This window comes from Aricia agestis, chromosome 19, assembly GCF_905147365.1.
Source record: "Aricia agestis chromosome 19, ilAriAges1.1, whole genome shotgun sequence".
Lineage (NCBI taxonomy): Eukaryota > Metazoa > Arthropoda > Insecta > Lepidoptera > Lycaenidae > Aricia > Aricia agestis.
Window position 1 is genome coordinate 13,043,533 of NC_056424.1, and position 24,258 is coordinate 13,067,790.

A 24,258-nucleotide genomic window follows, 5' to 3' on the forward strand; every position below is an offset into this window, starting at 1 on the left:
ACGCTAAATTCTTTTAATTCATACCCAGTTTATTATCACTAAACACGAATAAATCTATAATTGATTGGCTAGACTATAATATTATATACCTCTCAAATATTCACCCCTACCGCACCTCTAACTCTGGAAACACACCATTTCAAAACACCAGCGAAAATTCTGAGTCATAATATAAAATTCAAAGCTCTCAGGGATCTTTAAAAACAATTTGTATCTATTTACTCCTTAAAATCAGTACCCGTTATATACTATCATGAAGAAGAAAATATATTACTATAGTTCTTAATTATTTAATTGCATATTGACGTATAATATGTGACCTTCCGAGCTAGTTACCGTTTCTGGCGCCGAAAACTATCTCAAAATGGCGGCTGTCAAATCTTCTTAAGCAATCTTAAGGTCCTTAACATAATTCAAATCCTCAATACAGTTTGATATAACAACATGAGGCAGTATTGTGTTAATTACAGAATAATATTAGTAATTGTCTACACTGTCTTGTCACGGGGTCACATACACAGGGTAGGTTCACACATAGCTCTCGACGTGAGCGCTAGTGGACGGATCCTAGAAAGACGCCTCCACTAAGTAAGTCCCATCCATTGCAACACCGGTCTGATTGCCTTGCACAGTGCTGCCCGCAGGAATGTATTTACCGCACGCTTGCTGCAAACAGAAAAGTCTGTATCAGCTTTCGAAAAAAATACAAAAAAAAATACATTTTTACAAACGTCTTTTACTTTAGTTCTTCAAAATGTTTTTTTTTATTTATTTGAGTACAATAATTCTTAGTCTAGGATACCGACAAGCGTCAAGAGTACTGGAAACACAAACATAGCAAGATAACATATAGTGAAGGACTGTATACAGTGAGCGAGTGGAGTGTATGTGCTGAGGCATGCTTATAATGTAGACCCATTAGTGTGTGTGTGATGATGTGTTAGTCGCCTATATGGATGTCGAGTTTATTGAATTTAATTCATTAAATCTGACAAGTAGGCGGCCACCTGATACGAACTACTTTTAGATTTTCGTGACTCCATGAATTAAACATTAATAAGAAAATAAAGTAACAGAAGACGAATGAAATGATACAAATTGGAATGAATGTAGAGCGAATAAAAATATTTGATACTTTTTCTTAAAACAATGTAAACGTAAGAAACAATAATAGCAGCCGTCGACCCGTCATACAAAGCTTCACATTTTTTTTATTACAAAGCCGTCTCTACTTCTAAAACGATTTACACTGTTTTCATAATATTACTGCAACCTGCCTAGTTTGCTCATGTTTGCAGCGTGTTGGCGATTGCAGATAAAAAGATCTTTTGCGACATCCTTTGATTTTTGCTTACATATACACTGGTGGATCTACTTTTATACAAAATCATATTATTTGCTCTTTTAAATATTCAAAAACATTTCTGCGCATAAATAATATGATTTATACAAACTTATAAATATACAATATTTTAAATCAAATACATTTCACATCGACGAAATAAAAACTTATATGCGTAACAGCAAAAGCTTACAAAATAAATATACATCGAAAGATCATAGACAAATTGTATAATAGTTTTATAAGCGACATTACAGCAGCCAACACCCTGCAGACATTGAAAGCCTTTTATTATAAATACCACACAGCGATTCTGGAACATTTTATACCAAAAAAAATATTTTTTTTTAATTTTCGCTGCGTGGTAACATTTAGACATACTGGTAGGGGGTCTTCGCTAGGTGCGGCGGACACCGACGTGTCCGAAGGCCTGGACGTCGCAGTATACCGCCGGTTACCCCGCGATCGCTTCCTACTCGAATCTAATATCAGGACCTGTCAGAGCCAATCAACTTGATATAAATTTAGAATTTGTAACACACGAGGCAAAAACGCTAGATGGTATTAAAATTACCACCTACCGTCAGAGGAGCTCGTCGCTTTGTTGAGTAAAGTTGTTTGTGTAAGTAATTGTGTATCAAAATACATTTTAGCATACAAAAATATATAACTAGCATAATACGGAAAACATATACATTTGTCCCCCTAATAGAGTTTTTGTGAAAATTTTGTTGAGAAATAAAAAATAACGCACATTTTATTCAATACCAGATATAGGGCTGGTCGACTTTTTGATGTTTTCCACAAGATCACGCAATATAAAATTTGTAACCGTGTACAAAAAAATCCTATATTATATCCACAATTGCGTTATCACATTTTTACATCATTTTAGAGAAGACATTTTTATAAATACAACAAAAACTGTAAATTAAAAAAAATGCAACTAGAGATGAGAGTGAATAAAGATACGTCCCGTATTCTTTTATCAAAATATTGCGCTCTCTTGCGGTTGCCCACACCCGTCAAGCTGGACTTGGGTTGGGGTTAGGGAGGTGCCCCAAGCGAGTGCCGTAGGCGAAGCTGGTCACAAGCACATCGGGGACGTAACATCAGTCTAGCGACAAGCCACAAGGTCTGACTCGGACGACATCTTGTTTCTATGGCCAATTTCGATAATATTTCAAAAATACGAAATTACAAGTATCAAAACCTTTTGCGTCCAATATGTTGTGACTTTTTTTATAATATTTATGTTGAATTAAGTGTTTGAATTATTAAAGAGTATTATAAAAACAAAAATCGTGTTAAAAGTTATCTACACACAGTAAAACTCGTCGTATTTAGCTCACATAATATAACCAAAAAATTACATAATAATATACCAGAAGAAAAGTCTACCTATTTCATGTACTAATTTTATGTTTTTTTTTACCTTTTAATTATTTAAAATTTTATTTGGCCATAGAAACAACTGTACAACATGTAGTGTGTACCTGTCGCGGGCCGGCGAGGCCGAGCGGACTGACGCACCGCACCGAGCGGCGGCGCCTCTGTCGTACAAATATTACAGATGTATTTATGAATAATACCTTTATTCAATGTTATTTAAACAGTATATTATTCAATGTTTGAAAAAATTAAGTGACTAACGCAAATTAAACAAACGCAAACGGGCTAATCAGCTTGTGTCCCATTTTTCACAAAAATATTTTTTCGAGGTGCAAAATAACCTATAAATTATATTATTTGTTAGTTTATGATAGCTTATAAACAAAAGTGTATAATGTTATAAAATCTAGACGTATATTCAAATTCTAACGTTTCAGTCACTGTAACGTTTTCGGTCACTGTCTCTCAGCCTATTAAAACTTCAGATATTTTGCACTATGCGGCGCTGTAGCTCTTGTATATACATATAGAGTTTACTAATTTTATAGTTTTAAATTTTTCTTATCGGAGGTAATATGAATCTGAATACACTGTAGAAGTAATATTAATATTGATTATATTTTTTATTATAAAGTATCTAAAATTCACTAAAAATGTAACGCAGTGAATTCTTGATCATAAAAAATATATCCTTTCTTACGTACCTATTTGAATGTTCGATGTCTATTGAATAAATGAGATTATGCACTAGATTATGAATCAAAATATTGAATTATTGAATGAGATGAATGACGGTTACATAATGACAATACGATAAAAAAATATGCATTTAATATCATTCTACATTATGATTAAAATATGATTGAGTAAAGTATAGATACCTTACAATGTCACTAGATGGCACTTTCAGGCATCAATTGAAAAGTTAAAGAAAAAGAAAAAAAAGAAAAACCAAACAACAGATATGAGTTAGTTTCGTAGATAGAAAAGTATTAACTATTTAAGCAAGTTCCGTAGGAGTATTCAATCGAAATTCATGTGTAATCGCTTCATTATCAAGAAGAATTTGTATGCAACTTTGTCAGCTACTACATATTTGAAACTGAAAATTTCACAACTTACGATTGCATAGCCGTCAAATTGTGTTCCAAGTTTACCCCTTGTTTGCAGTTGTTATCTAGTCCACACCAATGACTATTCAGGAGCGCATCACCTTTTCATCAACTATTTTACCCCTTTTTTAATTAAAACAACAGTGTTATCGCACCTGATATTTCTGCGGGCAGCAGCCGCAGCGGGCGCAGCAGGCGAGCAGCGCCGGGGCGCGGCCCGAGTGTGCGGGCGACGCGAGGGGGGAGGGGGACCCGGGTCGCTTGACCGCCCCGTTATACGGGTTTTCGATCTCCACAAACTCCCGATCCTGAAGATTATTAGAGAACAATTCAAAATCGGAACAAAAGTAGCATATTATTTTCACATGTAAAAAAAAAAGATGTGAAAACTTCGATGCGCCGCCAATAGATGGCGTTGAGACTTTATAGAATCTTGCTGTTTTTGTCGTGAATTTTCACTTTTTTTTTTTAATTTTGTTTAACAGCGTTCTCAAAGAAGTTTTCACCGACATAAATGTATCTCTTCTCGCTCATCGTGCATATTTTTCACTCGTCTATTCGACTAACACATACAACATCTAACAATCATTCGCCATACAGTTATACCTCTGTAACAGTGGTTTGGTTTCGTACATAATAAGTAGGTACTTAATATTATTATTTTTATTTATTGTCTAGATTCCTCCTATTGTCAGAACACACGGTTAATGCTAGATTTCTGGGGTATTTTGTCAAAAAATAATCTATTTACTAGCAATTTTAATTGGCTTACATCATTCAACCAATCAATAACACTAATGAAATGCTAAACCCCTATCAAAAGAAGGAGTTATGTTTTTTGAGACTGTTTTATCTAATGATACTGAAAGTACTTAACCCTTAATTCGACCCTAAATAGCGGGCTATACGTTTACTTTAAAAAATTCTAGCTCGAAAATTATTCCTTATTTTCATAAGGTTTCTGTATTATACTACTAAAAAACTATTCTAGATTTAATAAAAAAATACTATTTTAAATTTTTCAAAGAAAAATAATATAAAAAATCGAAAAATGTAAGCCAAAGTCGATCGTTTGCAGGATACGTTTTTAAATAATGTCATTTAAGATATTTATAATGGTCTAAGATACACTAATAGCAATAGTTATTTATTGTCAACTGTCTGAATCATGCGACTGAATAATATTTTGGCAAAAGAAAGGGAGAAATCTGCTTTCATATTGTACCTATAATTATGCCTAAAGTATACGTTTAGCCGATTATACATTGCCGCATTCTCAGAAATCACACTACGAAATTCTATGTATAGCGGGTTTCACTTCGTCGAATTAAAGGTGAAGTAAGTTATATCATCCTGGACCTTTTGTTAACTGCTGCAGCTGGAGCAACAGGATTAGCTGGACTTATACTTCGTCCATGTTCTTCATTAGACTTAATATTTCGATGTTTGATCTCATATTTGATAATATCTATATGAAAATGGTTCGGCCCCTTTAGTCTTAGCTTACTTTTGTACTGTTCTATGAGAAATATTTTTGTTATTATAGGAATTTTATATTTCTACCCTCTCTAAGCTCTTACAAAAGCTTTCTTTTCTCATTGAGTAAGATGTAGCTTACTGAAAAAAAGTTTTTCTGATATTCGTAATTTTGTAAAAATTGGTAAATTGCTAGTTTGAGGCTTTTCTTTTTAGATATCAATCATTTTTTGATAAAAAGTATAATTACCATACCAAAAGTATAACTGAACACGATAATTGACGTATTTTTACAAGTAAAATTTAACTAATTGATCTTTACTGTCTAGATGAAAATCCTCACCAACCTCCTTGACGAAACCATTTTTAGTAGGCACTTAGATGGCTATTTAATTGGTTTTTGATATTATATTGTCTTAACCAATGTTTATACTAAGGCTCTCTAGGTATATGACTCTATTATAGGTCATGAAACATTGTGTTAGAGCTTTAATAGTTTCTGTAATTATTGCGCTTTTACCAACCAGCCATAAGTGAGTTATATGGCTGTATTTTATTGAAATTTCTATTTTTTACAGATCAGAACCTTAAAAGCATCTTTTAAATGCTTTTTGAAATCAGCCAGTTGATAAACACTTTTACTTGAAGCTTCAGAAGCTTTCATATTCGAATGCTCTTAGTAGTCAAATTTTGATTCATTTTCAAATCCTTAAAGAAAACCTCAAATTTGTAGAATATTACGTTTGAAATTAAGTCTATAATGTAGCTACTAGACTCTGTGGACATATAAGATCCAAAAAAGGGCCCCTATATTTATTTTTTGCAGAAAATTAAAACTAACCCTACGTTTCATCCCCAATAAATGTCACAGTTTAAGCAAATCGATATAACAGGCTATAGAAATAGCTATTATTTGTCCTAACTTAGCCTAGAAACCAATTATTTCTTCTTAATTTATTTTATTTCTAAAAAAAATTATTAAATGTAATGTGCTCTGAATCAGAGTTGCATAGCGGGCTATACGTATATATTGGAAGTATGTTTTGTAGGAACCCGGCAATGTATAATATACTATACTATCATTTTCTCGAAAATTGTCAAATAGGATTTTTTTTATATTTTTCTGTACATATTTAGACACTAAAGGAAAGGTATATGAACAAAAAGAATTAAAAATCGCGAAAAAAAAATTCCGTCGAATTAAGGGTTAAACATAATTTTTGTCGTAGCTGATAAGACAAAAATTATGTTAACATTCAGTGAAACGTTCTAATTTTAACTATAATTGGTTGTTTCAATTTTAAAATACATAACGAATTAGCTTACTTACATATTTTATCGAAAATAAATACTTTATCAATATATTTTTTTCACTATACTAAAATGTTTTCATCTGGTTGCAACGAAACCAAACCAGCAGCTACAGGGGCGGTAATGTATTCATAGTTTAGTACCTTACTGGATCCGTGACCCCACAGTAGCCTCTCACGTACGTTTTGAGACCCCTGAGGTCAACATAAGGACAAAATCTTTGTTTCAGTGCCAATCTATACCCCACACGAAATTTTGACTCTAATAATCAAGCCAATTCTTAATTTAGTCTATTGAAAACTGTGAACACATTTTGTTAGATTCAAGTTAGAGAAAGAGTTAAGAAAGATAGTAAAATCATTTAGAAAATGATTAGTATAACTTGATTTAGATTATTAAAGGTCACATTCTTGTTAATGACTTAAAGAAGTTGATATGGTCAGACTAGAGAGGTTCGACGTTAAACGTACCGTGGTGCGCTCCAGACACCTGAGTAAGTGGTGATGCTGCAACTCAAAGATGTCCTCATCCCGGCCAGCATCATCCAGCTCCACTCCCGACTCCTGGGCAGCCAGCCTGGCCTCGGCAGCCTTCTTCTTGGACACGAAGGCTGCTCCCGAAGATGCCTTAGCGATGCGGATGCGAGCGAGCCGGGCTTTCTGTAATCGTTAGATGGGAATGTAAATCATTTGATCCAAATCCTTTAGTTTAAATTGGTTGAATGTACAGATAATTCGTTTCTTAAGAACGTTTGCAAATTCTTAATTCAGTATTTAGGGGTTTTGAAGAAAAAACGTTATGTTAACGCTATGTCTTATTCATATAAAAAGTGGATTCTTGAGTTATTTTTTAGTTGAGGTTCTAAGAATTTAATAGAATTCTTTTAGAATAGAATAGTATGAACAATTTCTGGTAAGTCCCTGGTGGCTAGCTAAATTAAATACTAGATGAAACAAATAAAACTTTCAAATGGGTACTATACCAAAAATGAGTTCGTAAATTCAAGAACATCTTTTAATTTGTGTTTTTTTTGTTTAAATTAGTTTTTTACACAGTACGTAAAAAAGTTACTAACGAATTCCAAAATTGGTTGCTACTTGCTGGTATCAGAACTAATCTAGACGGCTAGTATTGGATAAAAAATTGGGTTAAAATATATTGCACTTTTTACGTAATAGGCATACCACCATATATTCTGATCAGTGAAAAAACCCGTAAGTGAAACTCATGGTATGAAGCCAAACGAGCGTAATTTTGTGAGTCGTGAGTCGCAGAATTTCGGTTGGCAGAAATTCTGCTACATTCAATTTCATAGAAAATTCCTACTTCATTCGCACGAGCGTAATTTTGTGAGTCATGATTAGTATGAAACATAATTTACGCGACCGAAATTCTGCGACGCACGACTCACAAGATTAAGCTCGTTTGGCTTCACCCTAAAGCATAACCAAAAACTTTCAGAATAATAATTATTGTATTGTAACTTTTTGGTACCACAACAAAACTGGAACCTTACCCGCTGCGCCTTCCGCTTATCAGCCCTCTGGTTCTGGTGGTAGATTCTGGAGAAGTTGGAGACGATAACCGGCACAGGCAGCGCGATCACCAGCACTCCGGAGAGGGAGCACACGCCGCCCACGATCTTGCCCGCGATGGTACCCGGTACCATGTCGCCGTACCTGGAACCAAGGAGGCGACCAATGAGGGACGAGTGTTTAATAGCGTAAGGGTTTGTACCATTTATCCGGTGCTATACTGCTGTACCAAGTAGAAATATTATGAATGAGTAATAATAATAATAATATCTATGGCCGCTTCACACCACGTCAGTCTGGCCCCGTGCTAAGTACCTGAAGGACTTGTGTTACGGGTACCAGACAACGGAAATATATTTAGTACTTTTATACGATACACATATTTAATACACACCCATGACCCAGGAACTTTGAAAACTTTTTGTTCCGTCGTGTTGCCGTCTGGATCTTTTTTATCAAAATGTTTGTACGTACGCCGATAAAATATTGATCATAAAATCTGTTGTTTAGTGGTGTAATAGCATTTCGCAAATTCTTATGTTACTGGCCTTGATTGATACGATATAAAAAACTCTTATTGCAAAATCCAAAGCAACTGTTTTCAATGAAAATGTTTTTATGGTACACAATATTATTATCTATGAGTTTTTATCTTTCTGTAGTTACAATAAAATCTATGAGTGCTTCACACCACATTGGTTTTTTTCCGTGCTAGGGTAGGGAAGGGAATAGGGTAGGGGATTGGGCATCCGGTAAACTCACTCACTCGGCGAAACACAGCGCAAGCGCTGTTTCACGCCGGTTTTCTGTGAGAACGTGGTATTTCTCCGGTCGAGCCGGCCCATTCGTGCCGAAGCATGGCTCTTCCACGTATAAAGAATAGCAACAGTACTTTCTAGCCACCTTTAAGCCGGCTATTTTTTTTGTGTTAAAGAAGGCAGGTCGCTGTAGCCCTGACATCACTGCGACCCACAAGGATCTATTGTGACTCCTTCGCACTAGAGTATCATCCCCAACCCAATACTGCTCATAAAATGAACGATATGGTTGGGGTTGGTGCCACGAATGTCCTGTGTGGACGAGTATTCATGGCGACCAAGGTGCCTGTTCCTGCTCTATACTCGTAGTAGAGCAGGACAGTCGAGGAGAAGGTGAATAGTATCTCATCCTCCTCACAGAATCTGCAAGTCCTTATGCTACAAATACCCATTTCCACTTTTAAATAGCTAATTTTAAGAACGCTATTTTTTAACGATAAAAATTTTGTTTGCGACACTCAGACTGTTTTTGGTCCATATAAAAAAAAAAGATTGAGCAGTGCTGGCCTTTACGCCAATGCGCTGGCTCAATGCGTTGGTCCAATGTGTACAGTGGGCTTTACAAAAATTACTTATTTACACATCATAATATTTACAATATTTGCACATCCCGTATCAAAAGTACACGCTTCGCAAAATGTTTAATTTACAAGACAATATACATTAGACAGCACGTCTTCACAATATTTTCTCGTCAGACGGATGTGCGCTTAAAATACGACACAATTTCGCTGGAAATGGATTCGGAAGGGAATGAAAAAGTGATTACGTGTGAGCCTTCCTCCTTTATTATTATACTAGCTATTTGACCGAGCTTTGCTCGATATTCGATAAAACACGAATAAAATGACATTTTCTAAAAATGAATCCTAGCTAGATCGATTTATCGCCCCCGAAACCCCCTATATACTAAATTTCATGAAAATCATTGGAGCCGATTCCGAGATTCGTTCGCTCGTTTAAAGATATAATATTTGGTTAATGTAGGTCATGAACCTACCTATTAATAACAATAATAATATTTTGATATACTTGATACCTATTTATTTTGTTTTTTATGCTATTTTCGGTTCTTAGGGGAAGCCCGGGGCTAAAACTAATGGTGAAGTTATTATAATTTGATAGCAACGTATGAATTCATCGCGATAACAAAACCTCCATCACAATTTGTGGCATTCCGAACAATAGTCACGACAGAGTCCGGAAATACGGAAATATTGTCCGGAACTGGGGCCGGATTCTCATACCACGAATGTCGCTTCGATTTCGGGCTCATTCACTCGGATGCATTAATGAGACAGAATTCTAGAATATCAAAATCAAAATCAAAAATATTTATTTCCAAATAGGTTAACAAAGTTAACACTTTTAGAACGTCGTGTCTACATGAAGCCTACCACCGGTTCGGGAATTACCCCGCCGAGAAGAACCGGCGTAAGAAACTCGCACGGGACCACTTTTTACCAAAAAGGTGGAAAATAACAATGATAGTTTAAACTTATTTACGCTAAGTATGTAAGTAAGTAAAGGCCGGCAACGCACCTGCAGCTCTTCTGATGTTGCGAGTGTCCATGGGCGACGGTAGTTACTTACCATCAGGTGACCCGTTTGCTCGTTTGCCCCCTTATTTAATAAAAAAAAAAAGTAAAAATATGGTACATTTATAGAGAAGCGACCTATGGTCAGTCAGCTTATTTTTCCCAAGGTGTGCTATCATTGAGAAAATCAGTTACCTTATAATAAGCCTTAGCACACAAACGATCTTTAACAACTTTTTTAAATTTATTAATTGAAAGATTTTGGACGTCGCGCTGGGATTTTATTCTATAGACGTATAGATTACTAAAAGTAGAGTTATAAATAATAATCGGCCAAACTACATTTTAATTCCAAATTTTTACTTGTTTTAGATCCATTTTAAAAAGTACAAACACAAAAAGGGTCTTATCGCTATAGGGAAATCTAGATTCTAACAGAGTAAAATATATTTTGGCTTAAAGCAGCCTTTTCCAAAGTGGGCCATAATGCCCCCTCGTGGGCGCTGAAGGCTTAAAGGGGGGCGTTGTGGGACCCAGAAAAAATGGGGCGTTGTGTAGAGGCCTGGGGGGTGATTCGTAATTTCATTTTGTCTGGATGCATTTGAAATTAAATGCATCTATACCCTCACATTAGTTTTAATTTTTGGGTAGCAAGTTTTGGAGGCGACTATTTATATTTTGTTAAACAAAAATACCAAAATTCCGGAATTGGCGAAAATTCGGAAATGCAAATTAAGTCGGTGGTGACGTTAAAAGTATGGTTTGTAAACGACTTTAGAATGTTGTATTTATTTTTATAAAATTTAAATAAAGATAAGAAAGTAGGTGCAACAATGGGGGCGCTAAAATAATTTGTTCTCAAAGTGGGCAGTAGACAAAATAAGTTTGGGAACCCCTGGCTTAGAGCTTCTAATACTATATATAATTAATTAATATTAAGGGTTGTTGTAAGCTTCTTAAGATGACTACATAGTCGTGCGTGCCATGATGAAAGGAGTGTTAGCTCAGTAGTCGGTGTAATATTATAATAAATATTCTTTATATCACCTTGATCCTTTATAACACCTCAACTTGTTTACATTGTTAAAATATGATTTACTAGATGACGCCCGCAACTCCGTTGCGCCAAAACTCGTTTATCGCGTGGGAACCGTACATTTTTCCGGGATAAAAAGTATCCTATGTCCTTTCCCGGGACTCAAAGTATTTCCATGCCAAATTTCAGCAAAATCGGTCCAACGGTTTGGGACCAGACAGACAGAAAGACAGACACACTTTCGCATTTATAATATTAGTATGGATGTTAATTTTGAAGCATGGATAATGAATATATTGCACTAAGGGTCCCCGCAGACTTACAATTTCAAATTGGCCGACTATCGTACAAACCACAGAAATAGATCAAGATAGAAGCGTCATGTCGCTCCAATTTGTATGAACACGAGCGTGTCACTTTTTTCATACCTACTGTGACGTCACAAGAGCGAATTTCGAATCGATTCCGCGCATACGGGTATTCCCATCACTAAAGCGCTCTTGTGACGTCACAGTAGGTATGAAAAAAGTGACACGCTCGTGTTCATACAAATTGGAGCGACATGGCGCTTCTATCTTGATCTATTTCTGTGGTTTGTACGATAGTCGGCCAACTTGAAATTGTAAGTCTGCGGGGACCCTAAAAGTCCTTATATACGTGGAGACCGATCGTTACGATCAGACTGATCTCAGGCCGGCCTGACCGATGCGATCAGTGCGGCCGGATTCTATTGGCCTCCCCGTATACGGGTCACAAGCTGATTTTGTTTTATAGCTAAGGGCGCATTCTCTCCCGTCTACGCAACCAATCGTCTAAACTACATTATAATAGGTTAATCTTCGACCTTGTTTTTTTCGTGGTATTCTTAAGGGCTCGTTACGTTGCAGTGTTAATTGCACACCCTATTGTAACGATGTGATGTGATTAAAAACTAGACTTTATTTATTAATTATTACATATTGAATTGACAGAATTTCAATTCAATTCTCTTCTGTCAACACAAGTCTTGCCCCAATAAACTACCATGTTTTATAGCCACGATTAAACTGCCATGGTCTTAACCAGACAAGTAGCTTAGACCATTTCGAAAAAAAAATCGGGCCGCATGCTAAGTACCCGAACGACTTGAGTTACGGGTACCAGGAAACGGAAATATATTTAATGCTTTTATTCTATACACATACTTTTATTCTATACACATATTTAAGATTTTTATTATATTTAATACACATTCATGACCCAGGAACTTTTGAAAACTTTTTGTTCCGTCGGCAGGTCGAACCCGCGACTTGAGCTACCAACACGACCAACTGAGCCACAGAGGTCGTTAATTGAGTGCATCTTTCAATTATTATTATGAAATAGATGTCCCAGTGAACTTCCTGTCACTTATAAACCTTCCCTAGACTTCCACGATTATTTCAAGACTAAAATTCGCCAAATCGTATCAGCCGTTCTCGAATTATTTAAAAATGCATCGCAAATCGCATCGTGTCGTCACGTTGTGAACTGACTCCAAGAGGAGCAGGGCGAAAGAACCAGCACATGTAATTTAGTCGGGTCTCATTACTTTTACGACCGCCCCATTACTGCCCCTCCATAAGCCCCCATATTAATGGGGGAATGTACAATATATTACACCAGGGCCATCATATAAACATCCAAAAATTAAAAGGGTTGAATTCTCCGACCAAGTTTCAAATTAGAATAAATACTGTAAATAATAGCTTAGATTTATTCCCTCTTTTTTGTTTACACATAGATTTAAGATTTCGTATTAGTTCTTATTGGAAAATGTATTATCTTGTGTCTCATTTTTATGCTATGCTATTATATTGCTGTCCCTTTCGCACATAAACGTAGTGTGTTTCGTACAATTGTTATTGCTGTCTCTTTCTTACGTCTCATACAATTGTTATTGCTGTCTCTTTTTACATAACTTTATTTACACATTTTATTGTTATTTTATATTATAAGAATGTTTGTTTACCATTGTATTAGCTTATAAGAATCTCATTTAATGTCGTGTGTGTAAAATTTTATATTTCAATAAACGGACTGCATTCGTTCGACAAAATCCGATAGACCCCTATGGGCTCTAACGGTATAAATTTCGTATATAAACACGCACTTTCTCGGTGCAAAAACATTTACATTCCACAAGCCAAGCAGATGCCTGCGTAAGCTCTGTTCCGTCAACCTCCAACACTCCGCACCAAGCAGTACCAAGTTTCCTCCTGTGTTTTCTTCTCGTCTCCTCCACCTGCACCTCCTTCTCCAGGAAGAACCCCATCCGGCAACCTTCACCCTCAAGATACAGTCCACTGCTCTACCACCTGGCGACCACGGCCCCGCCGAGTTTGTCGTGTCGCCAACAAATACAATGATATTCTACTTATGCAGATAGTATGTTACGTTATAAGCTAATACAATGGTAATATTCATATGAATATGAATATTACCATTGTATTAGCTTATAAGAATCTCATTTAATGTCGTGTGTGTAAAATTTTATATTTCAATAAACGGACTGCATTCGTTCGACAAAATCCGATAGACCCCTATGGGCTCTAACGGTATAAATTTCGTATATAAACACGCACTTTCTCGGTGCAAAAACATTTACATTCCACAAGCCAAGCAGATGCCTGCGTAAGCTCTGTTCCGTCAACCTCCAACACTCCGCACCAAGCAGTACCAAGTTTCCTCCTGTGTTTCCTTCTCGTCTCCTCCACCTGCACCTCCTTCTCCAGGAAGAACCCCATCCGGCAACCTTCACCCTCAAGATACAGTCCACTGCTCTACCACCTGGCGACCACGGCCCCGCCGAGTTTGTCGTGTCGCCAACAAATACAATGATATTCTACTTATGCAGATAATATGTTACGTCCATACTATTTTCCGGCCTAAATCTCTTCCGAACATTTTTCAAATTCAAAATTGCAAACATTGACAAATTTGACAGATAAGTGAAACAAAAGATACGAAAAACCAGTTACATAAAAGAGACAGTTCTATTTTTAAACGTCGAATCGTATCGCTGTCTCTTTCTTCGCCTGAACTATGACGAAAATTCGATTTTTTCCAGATTGTTCAAAAAAATAATTGAAAATGTAAAAAATCAAGGTATTTTTATTTTTTACCGCAATCAAATGACAGTAAGAACAACTACCCCTAGACTAGACTGCCTTCACATGTCACGAGCCGCGTGACTCGTTTTAGTATAGCAGTCGCGCGGCTGCGCATCGCTGGCGTAATCATGCCGAACTTCGGCCGCGAATTTTCGGCCTAGTGTGTTTAGACACTTATAGTACAACGAGCTTTTGCCCGCGGCTTCGCTCGCGTTAAGAAGTATTATTATTTATTATATACAAACTTTCATCCCCTATTTTAACCCCTTGGGGGTGGAATTGAGCAAAATTCTTTCTTAGCATATGCCTACGTCATAATATCTACCTACATGCCAAATTTCAGCCCGATCGGTCCAGTAGTTTGGGCTGTGCGTTGATAGATCACATTCACCATGTCAGTCAGTCACCTTTGAATTTTATCCTTCCTACTAGTATTATAAAGGCGAAAGTTTGTTTGGATGTATGGATGTGTGGATGTATGGATGTTTGTTACTCTTTCACGCAAAAACTACTGAACTGATTTTAATGAAACTTTACAATAATATAGCTTATACATCAGAATAACACATGGGCTACAATTTTAACCGACTTTCAAAATGGGGGAGGTGTTATGTTCATTTTCTTATGTTCAACGATTACTCCGCCGTTTGTTAACCGATTTTCAAAATTTTTTTTTGGTATATAGGGTATCATCCCAATTTGGTATTATATTCACAAAAGTGGTGATCTGATGAAGGATGCATAAGTAATCGAGGGAACTCCTCAACATTTATATGGAAACATGTGGTGACTTCGGTTTCGTGAGAAGTATTCTAAGCATATGCTACCAACAAGTAAGATTTTGCACCAAGGTATACCTACCTGGTATACCGTGGTTCGGAAGGTGCTGAGAGAACTCCTGATTCTTTATAGGTACAAGTTTGGGAGTTTCGGCGTTATTTTAAGAACGGAAAGCATATGCTACTATGCAAATTACATTAATCATCATCATCATCAGTAAATTCCTAAATTACGCGGGCGAAGCCGCGCGGGACATCTAGTATATCTATAATATAAAAATGAGTCGCTAAATATGTAGCTAAGCACAAAACTCGAGAACGGTTGGACCGATTTCGCTAATTCTTTTTTTAAAATATTCCTTGAAGTACGAGGATGGTTCGTACAGAGAGATAAATTCTAAAAAAAAAAATTCCTGAAAAAGTCTAAAAACAATACTTTTATATATAAAAATGGATTTTCAATTGTGTTAGTAACGCTAAAACTCGAAAACGGCTGAACGGATTGGGCAAATTTTAGTCTTAAAATATTCGTAGAAGTCCAGGGAAGGTTTTAAAGTGACACGAAGTTCACCGGGACAGCTAGTTATAGATAATTTTTATTTACATTATAAGCCAAGAGCCAGCGAAATTTTTTCGAGATAAAAGTATCCTGTCTCAACTCAAAGTATCTCCATACCAAATTTCAGCAAAATCAGTTCAGCCGTTTAGGGGTGTGGGCGTGAAGAGGTACAGACAGCAGATAAACTTTCGTATTTATATTATTAGTATGGATGAAAGTTTATCTGTCGCCAACTCTCTAATAGAGCTATTTTTCTAACGTATTAGACAAGGATAATACACGTACAGTGACATTTTAGTGGTCGTTTTCCCGATAGCAGAACGATTTACCTATAGTAGTACAGTTTATCATGCAAGCTATTTTCGAAAATGAAAAATATTTTGTATGACGTACTATGGCCACTTTGTGCCGATTGATGTTCCTTGTTGACTACGGAACCCTGAAAACTTCACAAATCTATTGTACTACTAAGATCATTTTACTGCGGGAAAACAACCAATAAAATTTCACGCAGTATAGATCCTGTACGTGTGTATAGGTGTTATAAATGTTTAACCTATATTTTTTATTACTGCAATGTACCAAATACTGAAACACCAAAAGAACTTTTTAAACGTAAAATTGAACAAACATATAAATTGTAAAGTCGTAGACAAATCTGGCCATTTAGCCGAAACTTTTTCGTTTTCGCTTCGTTATAGAATCGCCGGTCAAAATGTATGGAATTGACATAAGACGAGTCGAACGTCAACGTCTTACTAACGAACGCTTATGTCAATTCCATACATTTTCATCGGCGATTCTATAACGAAGCGAAAACGAAAAGATTTTGGCTCACCATCCCCAGATATAGAGAGTAGAATTAAAGGTAAGGTATATTCCTCTTCTACGCCACGCTGGCTGACTACTCTCCCTCCGTTTTACGTATTATTAATTATTTGTCAATCAGCTCACGTGCCCTGAGACTCCTTTTTTTTAATGAAATAAAGGGGGCAAACGAGCAAACGGGTCACCTTCCGAAAGGCATGAAGGCAACTTCCATCGCCCATGGATACTCGCAGCATCAGAAGAGCTGCAGGTGCATTGCCGGCCTTTTAAGAGGGAATAGGGTAATAGGGGAGGGTAGGGAAGGGAATAGGGGAGGGTAAGGAAGGCAATATGGGAGGGTAGGGAAGGGAAAAGGGTAGGGGATTGGGCTTCCGGTAAACTCACTCACTCGGCGAAACACAGCGCAAGCGCTGTTTCACGCCGGTTTTCTGTGAGCCCGTGGTAGGTATTTCTCCAGTCGAGCCGGCCCATTCGTGCCGAAGCTGGCTCCCCCACGTCAAAACTCCTGACGCGAGTTTGACATTGTTCAAAAAAAGTGCACAGCGTCGCTGTAGGAGCTTTCACTTCAAAATGTAAAACAGTTTTTATTGTGGCAATGTGTACGGTTCCCGCGTGCATTGTTGACCGGAGTTAAGTTGCGAACAACAATATTTGATAGTATTTTCACATTATTGCACAATATTATACTTCATTCATACCAGATTTTAATTGAAAAGGATTTTCAGCGTCCAAATGATATTAATCTGCTACGAACACGCTTGAACGTAATGAAATTATTATTAACAGGCTTTCAGTTAAATTGCAAAGTGCATTACTGTGTGTGTGTGCATCATGTGTGTGTGTGTGTGTGTGTTTGTACCTCATGTGTGTGTGTGCGGGGGCTTAAAGCTTCGCGCACATAGTGAGGTGCAATTGAAACTGAGTACTGACTCAGAGACATTTAATGTTCTATTAACTATAATTTAATGAAGGATTTGACAGAAATGTATGAAGATATTCTACTATTAATACAGTGTGCAAATATTATCATTGTAATAATTATAATTTTAGCAAATCGTTGAATTTTTTTAATTACTTAACTGTATTTCTTAAAAATTATTGTGTCCAATTAATGAATATTATACTAATATTATGTCAAATACACTAATTGTACTTAAACATTAACATGTTTAAGTACAATTAAAATAAATTTAAAATAATGTCAGAATATTAGGTTTTAACGTCATCCATTTCATCAAATAAAATATTCATTTATTGCTTAATATACATATTTTTGTGTAGGCATGCATGCAGCTTTTTTTGTAATTTCCTCTCAGGGAGTTTTTTAATTAAGTGATCAGGGAGGTTATTGTATAATATGAACACTGCCATACTGCAGTAAGCTGCATTTCTGCTGCAAAATATGCTTAGTCTTTGGTGGGGTCATTAAATTAAAGCTAATTAATCATTAAGTGCCTTTGAGCGCAGCTTCAGCCTAATATCAAGATATTCTATGCTGTCCTTTTCACTTAGCTTTGCTGGGTGAAGGTATTTCCCTATGATCCCTTTCCTACTGAGTCATATTCAGGCGGTCTCCCTACGGAGATGCCGTAATTTACTGCTTTTTAGAGCTTTATAACTAACAATTTGAAAGCTACAAAATTATAATAAAAATACACCAATAATCTTCAGTATACGAGCATTCCTTTCCACGTTATTAATTTCCTATTTTTGTTTATTATACTCATGATACATGCCTTTGTGTACATGTCTGATTTATGAACAATATTGTTGTTTATATTTAAGTTTAATAATTGTAACTTTTGTGCACAATAAAGTATATTAATTGTTTGTTTGATATCAGCTTCCAAAGTAAACCAATTTATTAAAATTAAAGCATATATTCAGCATCTCCCTACAGTAGTATTTACAAATTACTTTTATTTGAAACACACGCTAATAGATCGACAATATTATAAACTATAATAGGTCTACCAGAATCTGATGGCAATTTTAAACAGCAGATTTTCAAAAAATATCCTTGATCATTGGATAAATTTTTATATATTTGCATGTTTCACACACAAACGAAGCCGCTAACGGAATAAAAAAGGATGAAAATGTTTTATTCTTATTACCCCGGTATTGGTAGAGTCAATTTATTTTCTCACTTTTTGCCATCAGATTCTGGTAGACCTATACATATTCCAAGATTTTTTAAAGTCAATTTTGAACTAGAAACTAGGCCTTTACATCCGTTGTGGATGATTTATACAGTATTTTCAGAGCGAAGTAACCACTCCTGAAATACTGTAGTGCCTGGGACAAGATTTTTAAATGTCCATATGGTTGCCCAAGCGCATACGGCATTCTCGCATCATAGTCGGCCTAGTCCAGAGGAAAGAACTAGTCAATACGTCTGGGACCAACTATGTGCGGGTTTCCTCACGATGTTTTCCTTCACCGTACGAGCGTCCGTATTATGTACTTGACATCAGAAAATGTCTCATAGGTACACGCCTCCACCCGGGTTCAAACCTGCACTCTCTAGGAGTGCAAACCGAAGGTCTACCCATTAGGCCACGGACGCTCTTTGAACAAAGATAAGTAAAAAAATTTGGGTTTTGGTGCGATCTCGGCAACGCGGCAAATGTATGGCCAAGGTCGTTAGCTCGGGTTCGGCCTTCAGTAATAGCTCATAATATTATTACTAATTATTATGTTTACTGCGCGCAGATCAAAGCGGTGTCGATTTTTACTGTGCGTTATGTTTACAACTACTTCCTGCAGACAGGTGAGCTTCTTCATCATCATCATCATCATCACCATCATCATCATCATCATTGTCATCATTTACAGATACGCAAAATGTCCAATATTTGCCTACAAATGCCCAAAGAACCCGGACATGTTTTTCAGAGAAGTTGATTCCTATGCAAATCGGGGACCTAAGTAGTTTGGTTGCGTTACGTCAAACCCAGCTGACAGATCACAATTAACATTGAATTGACATATTCGACCAAATAACGTTGATCTGTCAATTGCATAGGATCCACTTTCCTCGATGGTACATATTATATGTAAAATGATCGTGTCACAGTGTTTGTGCGCGAACTCCTCCAAAACGACTCAACCGATTTTAATTAAATTTTGTATGTATGTATTTTTGTATGTAGACGTACGTCGTTTGGTCGGCTTATGTCAATTCAATGTTAACTGTGATCGATCGGATGGGTTTCACTTAACGCGACCAAATTAATTAGGTCCGCGACGCCACATGCCTAGGAATCAACTTCCCTGATAGCACATTCGTTAGGCCTGAGAATAGGTTTTTATCTACTTTTTATATTGATACTAGAAATAATTTATATGACAAAACCACTTTTGCTGTTTCATCTAGTAACTCTATAATCTATACTATGGCAAATGCCCATAACCGCTCAATGTACCTGGGCATTGACCTATTTATGTTAACAACTATTACTAACTAAACCCAGGTCCATAAATTGCGTACGACAACCATACTTCATATTATAAATGCGAAAGTGTGTCTGTCTGTCTGTCTGTTTCCTCTTTGCGCCTAAACCACTGAACCGATTTTGCTCAAATCAAAAATCTCCACTTTGGGTCCCGGAAAAGGACATGGGCTAATTTTTATCTCGCGATTAACGAATCTTAGAGCAACGGAGTTGCTCGCGTCATCTAGTTTGCCTATAAGTATCTAAACACACCATGCCGAATTTCCGCGGCGGAAGTTCGGCTTGATTCCGCCTGCAATGTATTTTAAATACCGATGACACACCATGCCGAAATTCCATCGCGTATTGTATGCGTTAATTGTACTGTAATCATGCGGAATTTCGTCATAGTGTGTTTAGAAACTTAATGTCAAATAGCCCGGGCATTTTCCCACCTATAACCTCCCAATACACCCAAACGTCTACCCATCTCAGTCATTAACTATTTTACAAACTACATTTTTTCAAAAACTCCTTTATACATTTAACTTTAATCATTAAAATTTGACAGCGGCCGACGGCCGTAAACCCTTACCAAAAAGAGATTGTACTGTACATTGTGATTTGTCCTTATCTAATATGTTTATATGTCCAAACGACTTGACAGAAATTGCATAGGTATATTGTGAATCTTAATTAGAAGATTTTAGTTTAATTTCAAGAAGTAACAGACATAATATAATTTTAAGTAAATTTATATGTCTGTTACTTCATCGCGCCCAAACCGCTGAAACGATTTTGCTGAAAAGTATAGATACACTTTGGGTCCCGGGAAAGGACAGAGGAAACTTTTTATTCCAGAAAAATGTACGGTTCCCGCGTGATAAAAGAATTTAGGCGCGGGAGAAGAGTTGTGGGAGTAATCTTATTGTTATTTTTAAATAACAATAAGATTACTCCCGTAACTCTACTCGTGCTTTTAGTAGTTAAGTAAGGTTTTAATAGTTAATGGAATCAGGCGTTACTTTGCGGAAATCCATAGTTTTTAGTTTGTTATTATTTTTAGCAATATTCCGCGAAAACAACTTCCACCTTTAATTAATGAGTGAGTGTACGCATAGGCATGCGTACAGCACCTCCCTCCTCCCACACTGCCTATGCGTACACTCGCATGCAAGAACTTGCAAACACCACCACCACACAAGCAATAATGTTGGCAAATCCGGCGACTCTACAAACAACGTCCGTCAAGTCAAGTCTTGACGGACGTTGTTCGTAGAGTCCACATCCTGAGGAGGCTCCGGTGTTGGGGCGAAACGCGCGTCGAGGTTTTCAACCTGCATGGTGGTGAGGGGCCTTGCACGGATTTGCCAACATTATTGCTTGTGTGGTGGTGGTGTTTGCAGGTTCTTGCATGCGAGTGTACGCATAGGCAGTGTGGGAGGAGGGAGGTGCTGTACGCATGCCCATGCGTACACTCACTCATTTACTTAAAGGTGGAAATTGTTTTCGCGGAATATTGCTAAAAATAATAACAAACTAAATTTAAGGTTTTAATATTATAATTTTATGTAAGACAACACTAAAAGTAAACAAACAAACCTAGTGTCCTCAAATATAACGTACCAATACGATTCAATAACTTCAAGCATACATAATATAAAACTTTCCCCATAGACAACATGTAGCGACGGCAACTTTGTTAATGTTACAAGTTCGTTCCAGACTTGAAGACATTGTCTTAAATTACAACATAAACTCAGTAGATTGCTACGCGCAACAATGTTCGAAATATTTGCTCATAACGCGTAAATGTTACATTATTTTATAAGCATAAAACTATCATAATACAGGAAATAATACAGGAAGTTCGCTGCGTTAAGCGTGCGCCCGGCGCGGCCACCCGCGAGGCGTGCTTGTATCATGTCATCCCATAGAGGCTAGAGCAGCGCTGCGTTGAGGCGGGTCAGCCGTCGCACGATTACTATGGCGAGCGCACGGCGCGGCGCGGGCGCCCGCGACGGGCAGCCGCACCGGGCACACGCTCAACGCAGCGAACGCCCTTATAGTCATTTATTTCCCTTGACTTAAGAGGAGTCCACACCGCCCTTTTTTCCATACAAACGTTGTCCCCTGTTTCCTCCCTGGATAATGCTAGAAGTTTTATAATTTTTTTCCTGAATATCTACGGCCACTAATACAATGTCCCTATGTTTTCTTTTTTTTCATAATTTAATTATTAAATAAGATATGAACGTTCAAAAACCCAAAAAAATGGCCAGATTTTCCGCTGTGTTCAAACGTCCAGAAAACAGATTTGGCTAGATTATACATAAAAAAGCAAAACATAGGAACACAGCTCAAGCCTTTTTTTAATCTTTAATGAAAAAAGTACTTAAATCGGTTAAGTTTTGGAGAAGGAATCAGGGGACAACGAATCGTTGATTTTCTGGATTTTCTGCAGTTGTCTCTATCGCGTTCTGCGGAATAGGCTTGAGGTAAGGGAGACAGCTATAGATATTACACGTACTTTTTTTTCATTTCTCTAGCCCCTGGTGTATCCTCTTAATATTATGATGAACGTTCATCAAATGAGTGACAATTTGCAAACTAACTTCACTCTATTACATTACAAGACGACGCCCTCAACTCCGTTGCGCCAAAATTCATTCATCGCGGGCGTTTATAAATTTAAAAATGTACGGTACATTTTTCGGGGATAAAAGTATCCTGTGTCCTTTCCCGGGGCTCAAAGTATCTTCATAACGTTCTTCCAATTTCAGCGAAATCGGCATGAAAAGATAACAGACACGACAAACAGATACACTTTCGCATTTATAATATTAGTATGGAGTATGGACACACAATATAATATATAAGTAGTACCAAGTATGAATTGCGAACACGGCCCTAATTGTAGTAAGCTTCAGCACCACTTGACAATACAACCGAAATGCATGTGCTGTTTATTACTTCAATTTTTAATGTATGTTTTTTCAGTTAAGTATTTCGTACAGCTTTGATAATGTATTCTTAGATATTTCAACTGAAAAGTTGTTATTACGAGTTTGCGAGCTTGAATCACATATAATATGGTTTTTTTGCAACAAGATAAACAGAAAGATGGAACTTAATTTGTTCTTTTAAATAGATACAACACTCTTTATAGTTTGAAATTTAAGATTAAAAAAAACTTGAGAGGTGTCAAGGGACACCCGAATGGAACGAAGTTATTTCTTATGTTCAAAAAACCTGTATACATATTCTTATACACTCAAAAAAATTATAAAAAAACGCCATCTATTGACGCCCAGGAATACTAACAACGCGTCACTGTTTATTCTCAAAAACGCCATCTAGTTGACGCACAGGATTCAGGAATAGTATCAACGGCCTCTGCCCCTACTATGCAGGTACCGTACTAATAAAAAAGTGTCGAGGTCAAATACCGTTCTATCTAGCCTCCTTTAGTAATGCCGAACGCGCCATAAGGAACTTCGTTCCAAAAATGTACTTGATGTAGCACTACCTAATAAATTAATACTTATCCACACTTGATACTAATATTATAAATTTTAAAGTGTATCTGTCAATCTGTCTCATGTCTGTTGCCTCTTCACGCCCAAACTGCTGAACCGATTTTTCTGAAATTTGGTATGGAGATACTTTGAGTCTCGGGAAAGGATATAGGATACTTTTTATCCTGGAAATATGTCTTACGAGTTGTGTGGACCGATTCTCGTAGAAGGTATGGAGATTTTTGGATTTCTGGAATGAAATTACGGATATCTAGTAATCAAAATCAGAAAGACCTCAATTTTTGGGGTCACCAATTTGAGTATGAGCTTCAAAAGAAGATCGGAACTAAAATAGTTATCCAAACAAAGTTACAACAATAAATACAAGTTTATAGTAGGCGATGAAGACCTAACCTGGTCTGGATCATATTTTATGTGTTTACAGC

The 24,258-nt window shown here is 36.8% G+C and overlaps 1 protein-coding gene across 3 annotated transcripts in view; it reads right to left on the minus strand.

The window, feature by feature from the left end:
- Positions 1-286: 286 nt before the first annotated feature.
- Positions 287-24,258, minus strand: part of LOC121736606 (potassium voltage-gated channel protein Shal) — an 80,815-nt gene continuing 56,843 nt past the window's right edge. Inside the window, exons 2-6 of one of the 3 annotated variants that reach the window (XM_042127911.1) lie at positions 8,150-8,312; positions 7,104-7,292; positions 4,002-4,154; positions 1,724-1,837; positions 287-666 (exon numbers count right to left, since the gene is read on the minus strand). In XM_042127911.1, coding sequence (XP_041983845.1) covers positions 568-666; positions 1,724-1,837; positions 4,002-4,154; positions 7,104-7,292; positions 8,150-8,312 — 718 coding nt within the window. In that variant the 3' untranslated portion in view covers positions 287-567. Of the gene's footprint in view, positions 667-1,723; positions 1,838-2,838; positions 2,896-4,001; positions 4,155-7,103; positions 7,293-8,149; positions 8,313-24,258 lie in introns of all 3 variants that reach the window. The other 2 variants (XM_042127912.1, XM_042127913.1) reach the window with 2 other exon arrangements.